General features: G+C 48.2%; 1 protein-coding gene across 2 annotated transcripts in view; it reads right to left on the bottom strand.

The window, feature by feature from the left end:
• Nucleotides 1–23,504, bottom strand: part of GRID1 (glutamate ionotropic receptor delta type subunit 1) — a 678,670-nt gene that overhangs the window by 52,616 nt on the left and 602,550 nt on the right. For both annotated transcript variants that reach the window (XM_027129687.1, XM_027129688.1), the window contains exon 13: nucleotides 2,095–2,290. In XM_027129687.1, coding sequence (XP_026985488.1) covers nucleotides 2,095–2,290 — 196 coding nt within the window. The remainder of the gene's footprint in view (nucleotides 1–2,094; nucleotides 2,291–23,504) is intronic.

The following is a 23,504-nucleotide window of genomic DNA, read 5'->3' as shown; positions in this document are numbered from 1 at the left end:
GTTCTTTTTGTAGCCTTGTTGCAATGAATCTTCATAAGCATCCAGTTTGGATGGGAGTATTGGCTCTCTGTGAGAGACAAGGAAATCAGAGAAGGGAAACTCCAAGGCCATTTGGACCAAGCCTTATATTCATAAAAGGTCTTAAATCAACTTTGTGCTCATTATCTCCAAATGAGGTCACCTATAGCCACAAAGATCCACTGTCAGGGATGAAAGAAAACCCAGCAGCTCAAGGTGAGAGCGCCGTATTTCTCTGTGCACGAGGATGTAAGAGGTTTTAATAAACCTTGTGAGCATGGGAATAGCACATTTATGTTGCATTCTATTATTTTTGTCAAGATATCACTTGGTTAAATATAAACATTCCAAATCTACCATAACTTGTACTTTTAAATGTTTTAAGTGTCTAAAGGGAACCCGGAACAGGAAGTTGCCCAGGCCTCTCTCAACACTGAGAGGTTCCCGACAGGAAGAGTGGTGTGCTCAATTTTATGTCATTGGTGAGCTGTGGGACTGGGATTCACACCCAAACGTGCCAGGCCCCAGAGCCCAGACACTCTCTGCTGCTCAACTTCGCTAAATGACAGGGAGAAACCACTCCAAGCTAACTGCCCTGTGAGCACATGTGCCCTGGGGGGCTCCCACACCACACAAAGCACTGCCTTCAGGGGCCAGGGCCTATTGCTTCTGAAGCAGGACTCAGGCTCTGCCTCTCTCCTTGGACCCACTTGGGGCTCTCCTGAGAGGGGCTGGCAAACTGCTGAGGACTCTTCTCATCATGAAGAGCAAGGTGGTGGGTCCTAGTGGCCCCTAAGCTTTCTGCAGACTGCCCCCTTATATCCACTGCCCTCTGCAGTAAAGCTAAGGGATGGCCAAATGGCTGGGGATGTAGAACACGGGTATGTGTGTACATGAATATGTGTGTGCATTAGTGTGTGTGAGTGGGAGCGTGTGCACGAGTGCCTTTGTGTGAGAGCCTGCAAGAAGGTTCCGCAGAGGTAGAATTGATGGGTAGGGAAAGGTAGGACACACTGAGGCAGGCTGGACAGGTGTGTGCATGTATGTGTGTACGTGTGTGTGAATGCATGTGTGTGAAGGTTCTGCAGATGTGGTGGGGTAGGTTGAATAGGGAACAGAAGGGAAGAGATGCTGAGTGAGACAGGCTGGACAGCTGGTCTACCCAGAGAGGCAGTAGTGCTGGCCATGGTGCACATCTTTCTTGCATCATTCACTAATGACCAAGAGATAGTAGCCTCTGCATGTGAGGGTCATTGGGAAGAATGTGCCACCACCAGCAACATCCTGATGACACCTGCCTTCATCCCACCACCTTCCTCCTCATGGACCTTCAAGGGTTCTGCAGCATGTGGCAGATAAATACCAAACCCCTCAGTCTGGAACCCCAGGCATCAAAATTAACGAGGAGTGTGACCCACGGCTCTGATTCTCATCTGTATAACGGGATGATCATGATTAATTCGGGTCACTGTGGTAACTCACTGCAATAAATGAGCAAAGTCTAACCCACTGCTGAAGAATGTATCAACCTTTTTCTGCCCTTCCTCCTCCCAATCAGCCTCCATCCTGGGCTTGCTGTCCTTATCACCATCTCCCAAGCACACCTCTGCTCCACAGCTAGATCTTGCAGTGTGCCCACCCTCCCCTGAACCCTGTCTCCCTACGCCATCTACCTCTCACCTGGTCTTCTGCATCTGCTTTTGTCAAGTGTTCTCACCTGGGGTGGCGAGACCCCTCTGCGCCACCATCCTCTGAGCCCAGGAGGAGGGAGGTCCATGTCTTGGGCGTAACCTGTTTGCTCTTCCCTGACCCTTTGGAAACTTAGAAAAGCCATAAGGACCAGCCCCTTTGCTTCTCCGGCCAAAAATGGGTGTCTGCCTAAAGAATGTGTGCCTCTTTACCTGATACCCACATGCTTATGAGAAGTGTCTATCTAGGCTGCTAACTGGATCACCTTGCAGGTGACAGGGATACTCAAAGGAGATGCCTCTGGGAAGGTATCTCCTACCCCAAGGATGACAGTCCCCATGGTCCCGTCACAGCACACACATGCCCAGGTAGCCAGCTCTCGCCTACCTTCCTGATGCCTTCTGAAGGGCTGGACACGCAGTTGTCAGCCCCTCCATTCTTGCTGATGGTCCGCCAGAGCTCAGCAAATGTGCTGTCTTGCTCTAGAGGGTTGGTGCCCTTGGCTCGGAAGTACTCGTACACAGCAGAATCCCGGACGGTGCCATAAGACATCTCCACTTGTTTGGACAGGTCCTGGAATGTCCTGAAATACAAAATGGCCATGAAACATGGGTACATGTTGCAACTTGCAGGGACACACATGGGCTACAAGGCCCTCCTGAGGTCGGAGCCTGGCTGTGGCCACTGTCCACATCCTTCACTGCCAACCCCCAGCTGTATGAGTCCCTCAGTCTGGAGCACCACTTGCCAGGGCCTCATTCTATCCCAGTTACGTTTCCTCAGTGTAGATTAATTCAATAATGTCACTGAACACCTCAAACCAGGTTCTGTGCTGAGCCTGAAGGACAAAAGAATGAGAAAGACATGTTTCCTGCCCTCAAGGAGCTTAGAGTCTAGCTGCAGAAACAAACAGACAGACAGTCACAATATGAAAGAGTCAGGGCAACGTGGGAGGCTGTACACTTAAGGTCTCCAACTCAAATTCCTGCAGAAGCACAGGAAAGAGAAACACGTTGGCAAGACTGACGATGGTGACTGGTCTCTGACACTCAGAGATGGCGTGGGGCAGACACACACTCAGAGGTTGTGTCAGTGAAGAGGCATGTTCCCTCCACAGCTTGCAGCTGTTCTGGAGTTCCACCCAATGGTTGCCTTTTAAGAATCTCCGCCCAGTTTGTTTTTCAATAAAGAAAGAAATCTGGGTTTGTACATGAAATCTCTTGACTTTGAAGTGTTGACAATTATTCAAAAGGTGATGAAGATAAAACAAAGCACTTCTGAGAGCCTCAGTCTGTTGTACATGGAGGAGAAGCACGTAGCTCAGGCCAGGTGCATGACGCAGGGAGGGGGCACGTCAGGTAGGTCCACCAGCGGTCCAGGAGCAGATGTCTGAGCTGGGGGCAGAGGAACAGTGCCTTCCTTGGGGTAGAAGGAAGCGTCACATCAGGAAGGACCAACTGGCATAAAGTTTTCACTTGTCCCGAGATGAGCTGTACCTGACTCTGTGTGCTGAGAGGACAGAACTGCAAAAAACAAAAAGCTCAATGGTGAGCCAGCCTCTCTCTCCAGGCTCCAACCTGATCCCTCTTTATTTATTTCTCTTCTGGGAATCTGTCTCTCCTTTTAATCAACCAGAATCATCATCCCCACCTCTCGCTGAGTTACTGTTCCCACAAAGAGATCCAGCCATTCCCACCTGATCTACACAACCCTCCATCTTCTGATCTCATCTTCCCCTGTTGCTCCTGCCTCCACAGGACCCCAAAGCCAAGGCTGAAATGAGAAATCCCACACAGTCCCCATGTATGGCACCAAACCATGGAGCTTCCTCTTCCTGGAATCCCTTTATCTTACTCATCCACCTGATACACTTCTGCAAACACCCTGAAGTTCCAGCTGCCACCTTTCCCTGTGGGAAGACATCGCCATCCCCCACCTCCCTGACCATCTCTATACCCTGCATGGCTTCTATGGCGGTAAGATCTCACTGTGATTGCAGGAAGCAGCGCAGCAGAATGGGTAAAGCAGGGGCTCTGGAGTCCAACTACCTGCCTTGCCTCTCAGCTCCACCAGCACTAACACTATGGGCCTGGGCAAATTAGCTGACCTCTCTGTGCCTCAGTTCCCAAATGTTTAAAAGAATAGGGCTAGAAGCGGAGCCTGTAGCAGAGGCTGCTGTGAAGATGAAATGAGGTGATATGTGTTCAACTCTTAGAGCAGTGAATGATGTAAACTCAGTGCCCAATAACTAGTAGCAATACTTCTGTGCTATTATTATATGGCTGGGTCCTCAGTAGATGGAGCCAAAGTAGCCCAGTATTTGCATCCTCAGCTCTAGATCCAGGACAGTTGCCAGCCTGCACACAGAGGAACCAGCGATGAATGCTTCCTCCTGTTTTGGAGACACACTCCATGGAATTCCTTCAGGCACTGCTACATGGCCCAGAAACAGAGCTCAGTATTCGTTTCAATACATTACAGATGAAAGAAAACACAAAATAACAAATTTGATGAAGAAATCTTTCTAATTATTGTTCATTATTTATATCTAATTAAACCAAGATGTTCCTTTGCTTAAAGGGCCCCAAGGGTTGTAACTCTGTCGTAATCTGCCTGTAATGAAAGGAAGAGGGATCTTTTTTTTCCCCCGCATTTTTTATTTTTCTCATGGTAATACAAACAAACACAAGGCTTTGATGAATGGGAAACATCAGGATGAATTACACAGTTGAGTCTAAATACTGAACTGCTCTAAATTACTGCAGTTTCGGTGAGTCTGGAATGAATGTGTAGCCGCCAAGGAGTTCAGCACTACCGTTTCATCCCCATGTTTGAAATGTAGATTTCCTCTCTCCTCTTGCTATTTATTCACTACGGAGCTCCTGGCCAGAGGCTCAGGGAGCATCTCTGGAATGCAAGCAGGCAGCCCAAATGTTATTGGCTTCATGTCCATTTCTGTCCCCTTAGAGGTCATTGTTCCCATCCCAAAACACCACCACCATCTTTGCTGTGCCAGCCCCCTGGCCTCCATCCATCATCTCCGGTAGCCATGAGTCTGTGCAGAAGGATCTTTCCCGACTTAAATGCACATTGCCTCTTTCAGGGAAGGTCTCCAAGCTCATTAACACACAGGAAGTATTACCATCATATTTCAGAGTGACTAAACCTAAGTCTCTTTGGAATCTGGCGGGAGGGCCTGACTACTCATGGACCAAAGCTGTCATCTCCCTGGGGCACTTATTCTCTTGTCCGATTGCTCAGTTTTGGAAGGGACATGGAAGGAGGAATAAAGAACAGCCAGCCATCCAGGCTCCAAGCCATCAGGCAGCAGAAGACAGATGTTCACATCAGATAAGACGCCCACCCAAACAAGCAAGGGCGGCTTAATTTAGCATGTTTCCCCAAATAGTCTCTTCAGCAACAACTGCTAGAAGTGTCCAAGCACCCTCACCACAGAGATGGAGGAGAGGCACACGTGGTGCCTCTATAAACCAAAATCATGCATGATACAACTGGCTGAAGTCATCCAACCAGGTGTCGCATCCACAGTCAGCTAGCTAGCTAGTTAGTTAGTTGGTACTAGGTAAGGCACAGAGGCACCTAGGCAAGGAATGCATGGTGGGCCTCATCAAGGGGTTCATAGTGATGGGTGATGAGTGGTCAGAGAAGTAAACCAACGGTAACTAAACAATGTGAGAGGGACTAAAGCAGAGTTCTGCATGAGGGGTCCTGGAAGCACACAGGAGAAGCACCTAGCCTGTTGGCCAGAGCTAAAGGAAGGATTTCTAGAGAAGGAAGCCTGCCTGGGTCTGGATTGACTAATTAAGTGTCCTGTGCAGGCATGCACACTTAGCGGCTGACACCCAGCTCTGTGCTCGGCTGCCTATCTCCTTACTTCACCTTTTAGTAACGACGAGTGTTACAATCCTCCCATGGCAAAGCTTAGCCTCTCTTCCATGCTTTCCACTGAGCCAGTATCTTTTACTCAATTGAACCCTATTGAAACTGGGTTTGGGACCAATAGGAGCTGCTTCTCTGCATCTCCTGGCCTGGATGGCTGATTTTTGGGATCTTCCCTAGCTGAAAGCATAGCTGACTCCTGTGAGCACATCAGACTGTCTCACAAAAGAACTCTGTAAGCATCCCTTGCCTCTGAGAGCAGTTTCCTCCAATTAAACAGGCACCTCCTGGAAGTCCCACAATGTCTCCTTCAGCTGCGGCCAAGGACAGTGTACCCAGGTCGGCACCACCTCCCTCCCTCCCCGTACCTTTCTCCATAAGTCAATCTTACTATTTCCCAGGTACATTTTCATTAAAAAAGAGATAAATTTGTTTCCAGCATGAGAAAAATCGATAACACAGAATGTATAAATACATCTTTGCATGTTACAGAAATACTTACATTGGCAATGAAGATAAATACACTTAAAACAAGAGGAGAATCAATATACAGTATATGTAAAACAGATTTCAACAACTGTGGGGATGCCATCATCACGGGTCTGATAAATCTAAACCCCAAAGCCCTGTTATTCTTGCTCAAGGAGAAAAGGAATGGGAATTCCCTGGCGGGCCAGTGGTTAGGACTCTGTGCTTCCACTGCAGGGAGCACGGCTTCCATCCCTGGTCAGGGAACTAAGATCACACATGTTACGATGCAGCCAAAAAGAGAAAAAGAGAGAGTGAGAGAAAAGGAAACAGTGGAGTACCCCAAAAGTTACAGGCAGGTGGGATGCTCATCCTTGTAATCTGAAGCTGTCGTAACTACAGCCCACAGATGCCTTTACTATCATTCTGGCAGCCTCACTTTTCTTTTCTTTTTTTTTTTCAATTAATTAATTTACTTTATTTATTTATTTTTGGCTGAGTTGGGTCTTCGTTGCTGCGCATGGGCTTTCTCTAGCTGCGGCGAGCGGGGGCTACTCTGTGTTGCAGTGTGCAGGCTTCTCATTGCGGTGGCTTCTCCTGTTGCAGAGCACAGGCTCTAGGCACACCAGCTTCACTAGTTGTGGCTCGTGGGCTCAGTAGTTGTGGCGCGCGGGCTTAGTTGCTTCTGTGGCACATGGGATCTTCCCGGATCAGGGCTCAAACCCGTGTCCCCTGCATTGGCAGGCGGATTCCTAACCACTACACCACCAGGGAAGCCCCCTCACTTTTCTCTCTCGTGTCTGACTCGACAAGAATGGTGCTGTGCCAATCAGTTGGGATTGCCTGGTCAGGTTCCACAGCCTCCTTCCGGGACGTTTGGGTACCAGAGCTGCCCATTTCCCTGCCCTTCCTGAGCTTCTTCCCAGGGCTCCCCCTGTGCTTCCAGTCTCTCTAATCCTTCTCCCATGCAGTGGCTCCAACCCAGGGCTCCGCCACATTTCCCATTCTCTCCACCCCAGACCTGGGTTCTTCAAGGTGAACAGGACCTCAGGTGAAGGCTGAGACACTCCAAGATGCTTCTCAACCTTGGACCCTGAAAGGCATCTCAGGGTCTTCATTCTTTCCTTCATCCAATGAAAAAAAATCCTATTTCCTGAGCATCTGCTTCTGTCAAGCACTGTTCTAGGTCTAAGGATATGAGCTACGCAAAGTTCCCACTCTTGGGGAGTTTGCATGATGGAGGTGGGAGAGAGAAACAAACATATGAGCAACAAACAAAAGAACCAATAATTACAAAATGCTGGGGTCAGCAAATTTTCTGGGAAGGGACAGAGAGCACGTACGTAGGTAGTAAGGGCCACACACCACTCTGTTGCATATTCCTTGATTTTGTGTTTTGGGGTTTTTTTTTAGAACACTGTAAAATGTTTCAAAAAAAGAAAAACAATCTTAGCTTGCAGGCTGCAGGAAAATAGGCTGCTGGCCAGATGTGGCCTGTGGGGACGTAGTCAGCCGACTGCCGATGTCATGTTTCCAGTGATGAAAAGTGCTACGAAGAGTAATAAAGCAAAGTAAGGGTTATTTGAGAAAGAAGAAGAAAATGATGGAGGAAGTGATTATATGAATTATGCAGGGGGGTGTTTTAGCTATTGGAGCTGACATCGAGGGCGTGTGTTTCTTCACCACTTTTTCGTGACCTGGTCTAGGAGGAGGTGAGAGTAGAGACTGCTGAGGGCAGGGCTCAGACCTGGAGACGCTTGCCTTCCGAGGAGCAGAGGCCGGCAGGCTCGACGCTCATCAGCCTCTCTCCACCGGAATGGCCCCCTTTACATGGACCAGGGTCCCCCCTGGGAGGCTGGGGCAGGCGATGCTGGATATTACACGGGGCTCCTTTGTATCCACAGGCTGTCATCTGAGTGACTGTATCCCAGCTCAGGAAACTGTCAGGTTAACACTGTATGAGGACACTTAGTGACCCACTGGGATGAGGGTCACGTGGCAGGAAAATGCCTCTTTGTAGGACACAGGAGGCCAGGAAGCCCTTCTTCAAAAGTATACCCCACGTGCCAGTCACAGAGGGCCCGGTGGGTACCGGGTACCCAGCTGATGTGTGCTCACTCCCTCCCCCAATCTTCCCTCCACATTCTTTTCCCTCCAAATCCCATTTCTTTGATTACTATTGAAATTCAAAGATGCCCAAAGTACGCTAAGGAAAAAAAAAAAACCTCAATGCATTTGTATGTAGTATATTTCCATTCTTATAAAGAGTAACCATTAATAAATGTATGTCAATATAGGGACAAAAACAGGAGGAATGTGCACTGAACGGTAATGAGACTTCCACTTTGTATAAATGTAGTTCTGTAAAATTTGCATTTTTTATTACGTTGTAAACACAAGTGTGATCTGAATGATTTAACAAATCCTTCTGCTGCCCAAGTGTCAGTTCTGGGCGTTGGGAATTTAGCTCTGCGCTCTTCTGTCACCTCCACGTCCACCCCTTCCACCAACCGCCCCTGCAGCCAAGATCTGCTTGGAAGAAAGAGGCCTCTCTCCTGCCCCATTACACTCGTGCCCCGCTGACTGTAGGGAGAGGGCTCCAAGGGGCTGTGATAGTCGCATCTTCCATCCATGGAGCAAAACACACATGCCCGTATTAACCCCAAGAGGGCTGAGCCATCCTGGGCGTCCAGGGCCCATCAGGACCAAGGTTCCCTCACCAAAGCAGGCTGGAGTTTCCCTTACTTGCACATTTTCTGCTTGGATTCAGCCCAGCTCAGGTGCCCTTGGCTGCCAAAGCAGATGGGGGTGGCTAGACATGAGTTTCTGAAAGAAGGGCATACGTGTCACATGTTTGTGATTTGCTAAATGCAGTCTAGACCCTGGAAGTGAGCAGGGCTCAGTAATAGGTGCTGAAGGATCACCTCAGTCAGGCCAGATAACTCTGGGCCAGGTACCGAGCCCAGGCCCTGGCACGTGGCAGAGGTTGGATATCCACATCTTTCACTGGGTCTAATCCGGGGACCTCCAATACCATTGGCAAAGGGTGCTCGGCCCATGGAGACTTCTGCACTCCGGTTTTACCTCCTCCGGCCTCTTCTCAGACTACCCTGCTCTCGGGTGTTAGCCTGGTGGATGTCCTGCTCTCTTAGGCCTCTGAGCCTTCACTCAGGCTCACTGTCTGTTCCCCACACAGTTCCCTGCCTTCATGTGACTAAAACCCACCCTTCTTCCAGGAATCAACTCAGCTGTCATCTCCAGTAGAAAGAGTGGATTCCCCCCCTGGGCCCATGCCCCCTCTATGTGCTCCCCGCTTAGTCTATCCTACCTCCTGGACTTCATGTGGCTACTGACATGCCTGTTTCCCCCACTTTGACAGTGGGCTCCCTCAGGGCTGGATTCTGTGTACATCTCTGGATCCCTGTCACCTCTCATATGGTCTGACAGACAGTGTGTGCTGATTTCATGCTTTCTGGAAGAATCAAATCTAGTTTAAAAACAACTCTGTGTTTACAGCTGAATATGGCTGGAGAAAATCCAAATTGGAGACTAGCACAGTGACGGGCCGAACTTTAGAATCATGACCACTAACCTCAAGTGACCCCTAAGGCTGCCTGGCAATATAAATTCTCCTGTTCAATTCACCCTCTCACTCTCTTAGATGACTCTCAGACAAGGGACCCTACTTCCAATTTCCTAAGAGAGTAGAAGCAATCAGTAGAGAAATTTGCCTCTCTATAAAGAACTTCCTTTTCAAAAACCATCAAATACCTGCTTTTCAAAACACTGGCTCTGTCTTTGCTCCTATTTATTTCTAACTGTTTGTCTCCTGGATCCCAGACTTTCTTGCTTTCTCAAGTACATTGCCCTTCCAGGTGTCATCTTTATCTCCCACATCATGAAATTGCTTCTCTCTATAGGTCATTTCCATCAGCATACAAACACATACATCTTCTATCTTTTACAAAAAAATCCTGCTTTGAGTTCCCATCCTCCTCCAACCACTCTCCAGTTCTTCCAGGGAGCTGTCTATGGTCACTGCCTCCATTACTCTCTTCCCATTTCTCATGAACCTAGCTGAAGCTTTCATCCCACCACTCAACTGAAGCTGCTTCTGTCAAGGTCATTAATGATCTCTCAAACACAGTGGCCCATTCCCAGTCTTCACTTTACTCCCACCCACCAGCATTTATTTGACAAACTTGATCAATCTGTCCCTCCGTCACTTGGCTGCTGGGACGGCACCTTTCTTAGCTCTCCCACCTTGCAGGCACCTCCCTATCCATCTCCTTTCTAGTTCTTGCTCTCTTTTCAGACTCTGAATCTTGGGGTGTCCCGGGTTCAATCCACCAATTCCTCCTCTTCTCTGGTGACCCCCCTTCACCACGATCTGGTCAGGTCAGTTGGCTGTAGATACATCTATACACTGATGACTCCAATGGACCACCCCAGCCCTGATCCACCCCGCGGACTTTAGGCAGCTGCCCCCTGACATCTCCATTTGGATGGCTATTAGGTCCCTACACCAATCATGTTCAAATCCAAGTTCTTGAATCGCAAACCCCCAAACCTGCCACCAAAACTGCTCTGTTTTTAGTTCATCCACCTCAGTCAAATGTTGCTCTGTTTTTGACATGCTATAGCCAAAAGCCATGGGGTCACTACTGATTCCTCTCTCTTGCATATTTTACATACAATCTCAGCATGTTTGATATCTTCTGCCATCAAGATAGATGCAGAATCACATTGCTTCTCATCACGTTCACGATGAACCACTCTGTGTCTTACCTGGATATTGAGATCATCTCCCCAGTGGTTTTCTTGCTTCCACCTTTAACTCTATAGTCTGTTACTTGGGGGATAAGTAGGGTATCCTTTCAAAATCTAAGTCAGATCGTGTGACCTCATTGCTAGAAACCCTCCAATTGCTTCTCACCTCTCCAAGAAACACCCTCAATCCTCACGTGGCCTGAAAGGTCACACACAATCTGGACCCAATACCTCTGCTCTCACCACACTGGCTGCTCTGCCTTCCTGCCTTGGGGGTTCTGCAGCTGTTTTTCTCCACGTCCTATACTCTTCCCTCACATCTCTAATTGGCTCATTCCCTCAGTGCTTTGGGAACATCAAATGTCACCTTCTCCATGAGACCTTTGTTGACAACCCTCTATAAAATACCACCCTCTTTAAATTATATGATAAAAACAAAGAAACATATGACAGGCTGTTTCATGGCAGTTCTCCCCCTAGAATGGGACTTGTCTGGCTTATTGCAATGTCACCAGTGCCTACACCTGCATGACCAATCACCCCAGTTTGCACAGGACAGAGGTTTCCTGGGTTACAGGACTCTCAGTGCTAAAACCAGGGAAGTTCCAGCCAAGTTGTGGTAATATCCCCCCTACCTACAACAGTGCCTGGCACATAGTAGATGCTCTAATAATCATGGGTTATTATGTGCATGAATAATATATTAACGAATTAGCCTTTTTCTCACTTTCCCATTATCTAGGTTGGGTATTCTGTTGGAAAGGTCTTGGGTTGACCAGTGTCCTTTCAGGACAAGCGTGGGCCGGTCATCTGCAGAGAAGCAAGCATACTGATGGCTTGGGGAGTCTGAATGGGAGAGCTGTAGCCTTGGGCCAGGAGGTACAGCACAGAGCTACATGGTCAGAGCCAGGCCAGGAACGAATCACCAAGAAGCCCAGGGATCAGGCTGGGTTCTCCACGGGCTTCCTTCTCAGGGTCTGGAAGCTTCAGGATCAAGCTTCCTTATGGATCTGATGGACATCAGCACTGGCTGAGAGTCTCCTCCTGGGTCTGCATCCCCAGCAGCTGCTCTCTGCCTCCCTAGCTCCCACGCCCCTCCCACTCGGTGGGAGCCCCACACAAACAGCTCCACCAGGCGGCAATACCACCATGCCAGGAACACGACTGGCTCCCAGCTCTCCGCACCCACAAATATTTGCTGCCACAAATCCATACAAAAGCAGGACGCACCATTAACCTTTAATATATCAGTGTTAGGGCTCTTAATCCATTACGAGCCTGTCATAAATGTGACTGAAATGCAAATCACAGCGGCAGCCCTCCGGGAGGGTGTGAAGGTGCCTTCACTGTCTCCTGGCACAGCCTGCATCCTCTGTGCTCTGGAGAAACAGCCTGAGTCTCCTCTCTCCCTGCTGGCTTTTGTTTTCACTCTCTTCCCCTCCCTCTGGCTCCTTCTTTCCAGATGTCTGACTGAGTCCCTCTATTATGTCAGCTTCCCCAGCATGCAGTCACTTGATATGGTAGAAGAAAGCTATAATAATGCTAACTTCCAGACACTGTGCTAAGACTTCATTGGTATTGCTTCATTTAACCTTGGCCATAATTTCATGAAGTTATTATTATCCCTCCCTTTTAGAGATGAAGAATCAAGGCTCAAGGAGATTAAGCAACTATGGAAGGCCACAGAAGCAGCAAGAAGAAGAGCCATCTCCCCACTCAGGACTGGCTTGATCCAAAAACCCACACATTCGATCACCATCCTACAGTGATGTTAGGCAGCCCATAGCTAAGTGTGGAGGATTAACAAGTAAGCAGACGATCAAAAATATCGTGCAGAATATATTGCTAGAAATAAGCTCAGAGTCATTAGAACATGATGTTGAACCTATCCCAGCTTGGCAGATGAGAGACTGAGGGTGGGGAAAAGGAGACAGGGTTAGCAGGAAAGGCAGGGCTTAAGTTGAGACTTAAGGAGAAAGCGGAAATTGACATTGGAGGGGGAATAAAAGATGTTCTGTGCAAAGGTGATAGTATTTTCAAACCATGGATGTCTTGAGAGCAAAACCTCCTGAGAACTACTCATGGTTTACTACAAGGGAGCAGAAATGGTAAGTAACCAAGAAGCACTAAGGATAGGATTGAGGAAAGAATTATTCATAAAATACTTATAGGCTAGTATAATGGGATGGAAAAGCAAAAATGATGGTGTACCCTGGACAATTACAGGGTCCAAGCATGTGGGAGATGAGCAGGTGGGCACGTCCTGTACAATGGGCAGTAGGGAAGGTACTGCAGAAAGCTATCGCACGTGTTTTAAAACGCAGGGCTGAGGATTCACAGTGAGCCCACGTGCTTGCACGTGAGTGTGCATGCACGTGCGTGTGCATGCACGCCTGTGCACATGTGTTCAGGGCCTGGGTGTGTGCATGTATATGTGTGCATGGAAGGACTCCAGGGCAGAAAGAAGAGAGGAAAGAGGGAGAGGGGTATGGCTGGAGGGCTGGGACACTCAGATTAAGGGATGTCATTTGCTCTGACAAATGTTAAAATAAACGAGCAGCTACGGGTTCTTCGGTAGCAGAATGGTGACCTCATAGGAGGCAGATTTGTATGACGGGGAAACCAACCAAAGCATCTAGTGCAGGGATCATAGCACATGACACATCTTGCCCACTTGAGTGTGTTTATGGGCCTGGGCAGTTAGCACTCCTTGCGCAAGAAATTGGAGACTCAGGCCCTTGCCATGTGGGGAAGCTGGAGAGAAAATACTAGCGCATGTGAGTCTGTTATTGAACAATACAAACCCAGCTGTAATTAAACGTGAAGCCACAAGATGCTAGCCATTCTGAATCAGTCTGCAGAATAATCACTTAACAAGGATATGGACGCCGATGGAGAGGTTAGGGAAGGGAGTTGGGAGGACAGAGGTATGTTCTGATACGGATGAGTCTTGCTTGGTTCAGGGACGGAGGGGGCCCTACTTTGTGCCAGGTGCTACACAAGGGTCAGCTCATTTCATCTACGGAAACACACTTCGTGACAAGTTATTCGACCCCTTCCTAGATGAGGAAATGATGACGTTTTTAGGGCTAGCCCCATGCCAGGGCCAAGCTGAGCTTGCTGGTCTGTCTGATCCCGAGCTTTCCCAGGCCTGTATCTCTGAGATGCCAGAGAGGCCTTCCCAAACCAGCTCCAACTTGGGGTGATGTCCCTGCTGTGGACCATTCAGTTACAGCTGGTTTTCTCTTGGACAAAAGGCTCTTCTAGCACCATTAGCAATGCCAGGTGCCAGCCACACCACCCCAGAAAGTCCCACCAGCCAAACGGCCTTGATCTGACACTCTCTCTGGCTAGTGACAGAGGCTGTCTGCTTCAGTCCCCAGGCAGGCACTGTCGGAAGCTGGCTGTGCCCGAGCAGAGGAACACTGCCTACAGCTGCAGCACTGGGATGCTGGCAGAACTACACATGGTCCTGCTTTTTGTTCTCTAAGATAATTCATCCCATTAACTTCTTAGGGTTTGGGCAAAACACTCAGGACAGCTCTGCAGTGTCCAACAGGAGACTGTCTGATGGGAGCAAAACACCTAGCTGTGGAACACTAGATAAAGCACCCCAGAGAAATTTCTGGAAAAGTTTCTGCAGCCTGGTGGACAAAGAGAAGGATTCCGGCACTTAGTGGGGGCATCCAAATATATGCAAGCCTTCCTGTGCCATCTCCTCTTTTATTACTGGATCCTCGTAATAGCTCTGGATGGAAGTTATTACAGTCCTCATTCTCAGGACTCTGTGAGGCGAACTAACTTCTGCAAGAATTAGAGACTTACGCCAACTTACCCAAGACCATGTAGCATCAGCACTAGAGCTGAGCATGTACATCTGTCTGTTCCGGCTGCAAAGCCTGGCTCTACACCTTGACGTGGTACCTCCTGAGAAACAGGAGCAAGTTAGGGAAGCAACATGGGCTAGTTTGGTGAATCTGGGAGGTCTGGGACCTGGGTTCTGGGCTCTGCCTAGAGAACACGGCACCTCCCTGCTCTGAGGGGCACCCGTCCTGGGGTGACAGTGCGGGGCAGGGGTCCAGGGCTTCAGTGCTGGAGTCAGACTGTGGTTGTGAGTATCACACTACACTGCTAGCTCTATGGCCTTGGATAAGATGCTCAACCTCTCTGTGCCTCGGTTTCCTCATCTATACAACAGGGCTACTCCCAAGATTGAGTGACTTCAGGAAAAGCCCTGAGAATAGTGCTGGATCCTGGGACACACTTGATCAACAGTTGCCTCAGTTTCCCTAACTATTCAATGAGAAAACTAGGCTGTGTCATGGTTATAAGCCGCCAGTCCTCAGGACAGGTCCAGGAGTGGCTGGATTGGTCCAGCGTAGTGTTTGTGTTAAATTCGAATGGTTTTAACGTGGGCATGTGATTTCTGGGTCATCACAAGCTCCGGTGCTCTTAGACTCTCATGGACACTCTCTGCACAGCCCCGTAAACATTCGTGACTGAAACCCCTGGACAAGATGCTCTCTTAGATCTCCCCGCACCGTGATATCTCATGAGTCTATGGCCTGGGCTGGAACTCAAAACCTCATCTTATTTAGGATTCCCTCTTCTGACAAAGCAGCAGTGCCATGGACTGTTTTCTCTGAAAACTGGAATCTCATTTTCAGTGTCTGTGTCTGTCAGGGCTCAGAGCCACCGAGAGGAGGACCCCACAAAGAACAGGCTTCTAGCAATTAAAATCCAGTTTGTCCAGATGCCAGGAGACTTGCCCCTATGGGAAGCTGACAGCCACCTCCCCAGAAGCAGAGGTCTCGGGAGCTTGTCTCCAAGTTACACCGAGGCTGTGGCCACAACCCACCTAATGGGGCAAAGCAAATTAACCACCTTCAAAGGTATCTGCTCAGGTCTCTGTGGGCTTCCCTGACCCTTAGCAGCATAATATGGTCCCCACGGTGCCTAGGGATGAAAGAAAAATGCATAAAAACCAGCCACAAACCCAAAGCGAAGCCAATCCCTTCCTCGATGTAGCAGGGAGGGTTGATGGTAAATTTTAGGAAGATGCTGGCTGTCATCTTCAAGAGAAATGAGCATTCCATGGGAACCTTCAAAGGACTATGTTGTTCAAAGATGGGGTGCCCTGTGTCTGCCACCCATCCAGACTGCTGTGTCTGCCAAAATCAAGGCTCTGCCTCAAATGTCCCCCTCCTGCCATGTTCACAGGCCATCCACATTCACAGCCACCTCCCGTGTCTCCTGGGATTCAGAACCTGGAGCACCAGGGCCAGGCCGTTCCTGGACCTTTATACCCAGATCACAAGAGTCACTAAGTAGACAGTGCACTTCCATTTGATTGAGTGGATGAAGGATGTATAAGCACACATCTCTGCTGCCTCAGCCATGTTTTTCTCTCCTTTTCTTCTCTTCTGGAGGCTCTGCAATAGTCACTTGACCTTGACGTGCAGTAGAACAGGAACACAGAAGTCAGGTCTCAGTAAGGAGCTCCTAGCTGGGAGTCAAAGATCACAGCCTGAGAGCTCACATGTAAGAGCCTTCAGCAAGAAGAATCATACTGTGTAAAGAACACCTACTATGTCTCAGGCACCTGTCAAAATCCTCATGAAACCCAAGAGAGCTAAATATGGACATCTCAGTTTTCCTATGAGGAAGCCAAGGCATATGAAATAGGTGACTTATGTGGTCCTGCAGCCAGTAGGGGTGGAGCAAAGGTTCCCTAGCGGTGTCTGACTCCAGAATGCTCTTCTCTTGGAATTAGAGGATGACTTTGAGGCTACACTTCGACTCACAGTCTATGTTTTCAGTTTTTTAATCTCTTGTAATGTCTGAAGGTGTTCATGTTTTATCATCCTGCGTGGGCTGAGGAAGCATTTCAAAGTCCCAGCCAACCTTAGCTGTGCTTGAGGACCCAAGGGATGAGTTCTGTCTCTTTACTCAGAGCCGAGCTTGAAGCTGTAGCCATGGGTACCTTGGAGATGGTGGTGGCAGAGATAATAGAACCTGAGGTTTCATTTCCCTAAAGGAAATGAAACTCAGGAGGGCACAACAGGTCCCCTCTCAACTTGGAGACTTTCCTTTCAGCTTTTCAGCATGAATATCTTATTAAGTGCTGTATGCCAGTGAAGAGCATTGGCTTTGGTTCAAACAAGCTTACATTTGAACCCAGGCCCTGCTACATACCAGTTGTGTGAATTGGTTTTCTGCCTCGGTTTCCTCATCTGCAATAATAGTTCAATATGGTAACAAACAAATGATAAAATTTATGTAAAGCACTTAGGCAACTTCTAGCACATTACTGTATAACTCCCTCTTTCTCCAGTAAATGATATGCATCGATGCTGTCATTCCAATTATTATTAGTGTTGTTGCTGAAGTATATTCCCTTACAGAGTCAGGGAAATAGGTATGACTGCTATTTCAGTAGACTCCTCTATTATACACTCCAGTTTCCTTTCCATACAAGAAAACTCCAGCAGCCCCAGGGTCATACCTGGGCAGTGACCAGCCCAAGACATGCACTCAAAGCCCTGGGGCTCAGGATGAAGGATGTCAACACACAGATCCAAAGGTCTCTAAAGAGCCATCTAGTCCGCACTCCTACCTTCCCCTGCTTCTTCCAATGGTTGTAAAGGGTTAACATGGTAATGAAAGCATGAGATCCTAGTTCTTATGATATTAATTAAAGTGAAAACTACAGATGGTGTTTAATAACAACTTCATCCCAGCAGGTTCCAGGCACTTTACCTAAATCAAACACATCATAAAGTTGGCATGAGAATCACAGAGCTTGGCCCTGGCACATCTAGCCAGGGACACATGACCTCACCTGGAGTGAAAGTAACAAACCATCTCTATTACTTACGCAGATGTGGCCTTAAATGGCTTGACAGTCTGATTCTACCCTACCACCTCCTGGAGCCAAAAATAAAGGAGTATTGATTGCAAAGATTAATAACGGAGTTCAGGAAGGAAAATGATGCAAGACACCTTTTTCTCTCCCTTCGTGATATAAACGCCTGCCACCCCTGCAACCTAATTTTGTCACCCAGCACACGGGAGTGTATTAATTAAAGTGACACCAAGGACAGGAAAATCTGAGCTCTGGGGGTGTGACTGGAAATACATAAATATGCATCTCCAGGCTGTCTCAGGAAGAGAGGCACGTTGCCAGGCAAGATCAGCATAATTCCACCGAGGGGAGGGGGGAGAGGAGTGCACACAGCTCACCCCTGGAGGTCACGGCTCTGGTTCTCCCAAATGGCTCCCGAAACCAGACAAAGAAACTAGACCAAGAGTGACTATCTGATATCCCACCTCTTTTGTAGAAAACTAGGCCATCACTTTTGTAAACATCCCTTGATATGGCCTGGGGAGTAGCTCATACTTAATGGAGAGTTATTATGTGCTCGACTTTCACAATATACTGACACAGAGGGGTGTCATTTTGGATGAGGAAACTGAGGCCCAGTATGGCTAGTCAACGGCTCAGCAGAATTCAAGACCATGTTTGATTAAAATCACCGCCCTGCACTGTTCTGATCAAACAGGAGGTACCAGAGGCCAGGGTACAATGAGAAGGCTTTGTCCAGGGGACCAGTCCTGGGAGAGTCCTTCTGATGGGACATCCCTCCAGGGTCAGAGCTTCCCTCCGCAAGACCATGGCCTGCTGTTTCCGCCCCCAACAGCAGAGGCTACACTGGGACTTGGACTTCCCAGCCAGGGAAGCTCTTCTCCCCAGGGAGGGGCAGGTACTGGCAACTCTCCATGGACAAGTATGAGGTTTAGTTGGGATTAACTTGTAAGGCATGAGGAGATGGTGGATGATTTTAGAGACTCCACGTTTGCGTTGCATTATTTAGGTCAATTTCACTGTAGTCAGTAAATCAGTTTCAATAGTCGCCTGTGCTGTATGCCCTGATTTCAGATACTGTAGGAGATGTGACCTCACCTCATCCTGAGCTCTCTCACTATAATTACCTGTTGGGCATCTCCACCTGGACATCTGTGAGCATCTAAAACTTATCTGGTCCCAACTGCCCCTCCCCTGTACACCTCACATCAGGTCAGGCCTCACCAGCCACCCAGGCCCTGGAGCCAGGACCTGGGCTGTCCTGCTTCCTCACTTCAGCCTTCCTCCCATCTGTCATATCCCAACAGGCATGTTCAAGTTGACCTCCTCAATCTTTCTCAGATTTCCCTCCTCCTCCAAGAGCAGTGCTGCCCTAGGTCAGGAAAATACAGAGAATGTTCACTGGGCCGTAAGGAGGTGAGAACTAAGCAGAAGCAGAGAGGAGCAGATAGAATGAGCTTAGTCTCACTAAGAGCAGGAAAGTAGAACAGATTTCACCCCTGGCATCCTTCTGTGATCCCCATGTTACAGGGGCAGGCATCCTGATATGCAACACTTCTTTAACCAAAGTCTTGTATTATATATCTCCTATTATCTTGCTCGTTCCCCTAATAAGCTGCTATTTTAAAAGAGAAGAAGAAGAAAGGCAAATAAGAGAAGATTATTGAGTGCTTACTATGTACAGAGCACTGTTCTGAGTATTTGCAGAACAACCCTTTCAGGAAGGGCCTATTATTGTTCTCAGTTTACAGAAGGGGAGTCCGGGGCCCAGAAGGTTAACTAAGTTGCCCAATGCCATGCCTCCATTAAATACTGGGTCCCCGGTGTGAGTTCAGGCAATATGGCTCCCTAGCCGGCATTCCTTCCATGCTTTAAGCTCCATGAGAACATTCCATAGGTCTGCCTTCTTCCCCAGTAGGTCCCAGAACTGAGCACAGTGCCTGGAACACAGTAGGTAATCAATAAAGATCTGGTGAGTGGATGAGTTCAGACTGTCCTGCTGCAGTGCGTGTCATCACTGTAAGCCCTGAGCATGGTTCCTGCTCCTGGGTCCCTCTGCTCCTCTCGGCTCCTGGCTCCACTGTCTGACTTGGCTTCCCTCCCCTACAAGAAGTGGCACCTCCTCCTTCCCCACCTCTCCATCCATTCAGGCTGAGCCAGTGCTCTCACCCACCATCTCCACAGTCCCCCGAGCAACAGGCAAAGGCGAGCTCCCCTACGATCACACACATCTCACCAGCTGAGCTCTCCCCGTGTTCAGAGGAAAAGCCCGTGCCAAGATACTGTATGTTTTGACCACTGTTATTATGATATAAAGCACATTAGCCACGTGAGGGCATCAGGCACATGTGCACATCCCACAGCTTGTCAGATGCAGGAGTCAGGAACGTTCTGACACAGAGGTGCCAGGAGGAATCCTAAGGAGGAAAATGCACCAACAGCCCTGCCCTTTTCAGCCAAAAGCAGACAGGGGAGTAGAAGAAGGCAGGCAATGCACAAAGAGATCAGATTCCCTTCCCTTCCGGGTGTGAGCAACAGAGTATGTGGCTCTGATGTACGTGTGCGCGCGCGCGCGCGTGTGTGTGTGTGTGTGTGTGTGTGTGTGTACCTGTGTGGCCACCTCTGAGTGGCTGTGTGCGAGCTGATGTGTGTCCTCCCAACGTGGAGCTCTGCAGTGGAGGGAAGAAAACGTGACTTTTCTTGACCCTAATCTGAAGCCTGCTTCGCTTAGTGGGCTGGGTCAAGACAAGCCACTTCTGAGATGTTCTGCTTCTGTGTCAGACCAGGGTAGCAGCTAAGTTGTTGACAGGCTTGCAAACTGTTGGAATGAGAAGGAACTTTAGAAATCTTGTAAACTCCCTGCATTTTATAGAAAAAGAAAGTGAGGCCCAGTAAGGACACTCTTCCAAGGACACACAGCTGTTGAGTTTGCCAGGACTCCTAGAACCCTATGCAGTAGACTTTGCACAGTGCCCGAGGGGCTGTTATAAAACCTGCCACTGCTTTAAGGTAGACCTTATCCTACGTTTCAGCAGCAGAGTAAGACAAGGCTCCTAAGAAAGGCCACCAATTTTCACACTCAATGTGGCACATCCAAGTCGCATTGGTCAATGTCTTCTCAACTGCTCAGGACTCTTCCTGTGAGTCCAGAAGCCAAGTCATGACAATGCGAGTGTGCTCTAAGGGGTCCAGAGCTCGGGAGGCCAGAGGGAAAAGCAGTGACCCAGAGGACACATGGGAAACCACAGAGGCTTTGCACTGATGAAATCGGGGGTTTGGAAAGCATCATCCAAGTTAGGAATCCCCTTGATTCCCCCAGAGGATGACACAGGGCTAATCACAGGATTCCCCACTCCAGGCCTGAGCAAGCATGAGGCCCTAACCAAGTTCGACTCCATGTCCCTCGGCAAGGGGTGTTTCATGGCCATAACCTGAAGCCAGGACATGGTCTTCTCCTACGGCTCTGGGGGGAGGGTGGGGTGAGTAGAAGTGGAGGATGGTGGGAAGTCTATTGATTGAGGACCACTATGTGCCAGGCACTGTGCAGAGCCCTTTGCTGATGGCATCTCTTTCCACAATCACAGAACTTTTGGGAAGTCAGTGCTATCTCACAGAGGAGGGAACTGGGGTTCTGAGAAGACTCCCAGTGCTTCTCTAGGGGACATGTTGAAAGACGTGAAAGGCAAATGATTTCCAATGTGGACAAGTCAGCTGCAGAATATAAAAAACAAAACACATCCACATACAACCGTGCTCACACTTTCCTGAGCCTCTAGCTTCCCTCTCCCTCCACTCCTCTACCCCTCTGGTATGGCTCCCAACCCATTTTCCATCCTAGGCTTCTTCCTGCATCTCCAGTTTGACCACCCAGCCTTACCCCTCATGGCATCCTACCTCAGCCCTGCTTCATGGGTCCTGATTTTACCCATCCTTAGATCAAGCTGTCTCAGACAGGACTGCAGACTCCCACCTCCTAGAACATATTCTGCTGTGATTTGGCTTGCAGTGAGAGATACTGGCAAAATTGTATCATAAAAAATGCATTTTGTTTCCTGTAAAAATGTGATGAAAATATTTTTTATCAAGTTAGCTAATCATATTCTCTTTCTCATCTTTTTTGTAGGAAATAAAATTTTCGATTTTTTTAAAAAACAAAGTTCATTAGCCAAATACATTTGGGAAATGCTGAACACTGTGGCTCCCTCCTGGAGATTTACGATACATAATAACATAGTGAAGACTCTGAGAAGTCCTCTAAAAGAAAACTGTTAACTTTATTTAGCCCAGCTTTTCCAATGTTAGAAAAATAAAGTTACTATGGATTCACTTTTGGAAATGTTGGTGTATAGACTATCCAAAGCCCAGAAGGTTCCAAAATGGGAATCAAATGCTGAGTCAGAATCGAGACTTGTATCAGAAACAGAGCATTCGGGACTTTTTTTTTCCCCTTTACAAGCCCTTGTATTTCCATCTTGAGATTAACTGAAGAAACTCTGCTCCTTGAGAAAGGGAGACGACTAAGGATGACACCTCAGAAAAAGAGCCAAAACAATATCAGAAGTTAAGGACCTAAGCACAAAATAACATAAAGACATAGTCTTTTGGGGTCTAAAGACAAAACCGAGGACAACTGAGAACACAAAAAGCACATGTGAATCCCCTGCAACTTCACTTTCTGCTCTCACCCATCAGTCAATGGGGTCTCCCATCTCGCCGGATCAGTAGACCACCACTTCCTGGAAACTGCCGTATCCCTGGACATGCAGGTTGATAATGCCCTGTTTTACCTTTTCTCTTCCATCTCTGATTGCAAATCCTTTGTCACCTCCTCCATTTCCTCTGCCTCATCTCACCCACTTACAGATTGTTTGCTGTTTCTCCCTTACCCCTCAAGCCCTCTTGCTCTCATGGGGTTATAGCAAGTACCTCCATGATGCCAAAATATGGCCCTTCCACTCTGAGAGCTCCATCAATCAAACTTCTTCCAAAACCAGCTCTTCCTCTTGACTTCTCTATTTCATCTGAGGGCACTGTCATCACTTAATCCCCTAAACACAAAGTCTTAGGACTATTTACTAATCCTTTCTTTTTCTCCATTTGCCATATTTAACCAAGAGAATTCTACTGCCATCCCTCTTTTTTTTCATTCCTGCTGTTACCCTTTTAGTTCAGTTTCTTTCCCAGTCACCCAATTTTTGTAGTATTCTTGTCACAGGCCTCCACTATCCCCATCTCTCACTGCTTGAGTCCAGCTACAAATTCCTCTCAGATCTCTCTTCTTAATCTATAAATCCATTTTTAAAACCTGACTTAGGCTAAAAATTGTTACTCTTCTTTCCCACATCTCTACCTGTCCTACTTAATGAGATTTCCTTTCTGCTCCCTTCCATGAACCCTTCCAGAATGCTTCCACACTGGATGTGTGAGTTGGCCCTTTCCTCTGCACCTCTTCTCTGGCTCATCTGCCCAATAATTACCAAACTGTGGGCTAGTCTGTTCTCCTCCCATATCTACCTAGAGGAAAAAATCAGCATCTTTCTCCATTTGATTCCAGATGTCCCTCGGAAAGCCTCCCATAGACCGGGTACCCAGGAAATGGATATTAAGTAGAAATCAAATAAAAGAGAGCTTTAGCATATTCTGCTGCACAGCTCAAAGTTCAAGAAATACAAATTATAAAAGTCCTATTCCACAGGGCTTCCCTGGTGGCGCAGTGCTTGAGAGTCCGCCTGCTGATGCAGGGGACACGGGTTCGTGCTCCGGTCTGGGAGGATCCCACATGCCGCGGAGCGGC

Source organism: Aethalodelphis obliquidens, unplaced genomic scaffold, assembly GCF_003676395.1.
Source record: "Aethalodelphis obliquidens isolate GAN/ISIS:26980383/991018 unplaced genomic scaffold, ASM367639v1 scaffold37, whole genome shotgun sequence".
NCBI classification, from domain to species: domain Eukaryota; kingdom Metazoa; phylum Chordata; class Mammalia; order Artiodactyla; family Delphinidae; genus Aethalodelphis; species Aethalodelphis obliquidens.
Note: the sequence above shows the minus strand (reverse complement) of the source record. Positions and strands in the feature narration are given on the sequence as shown.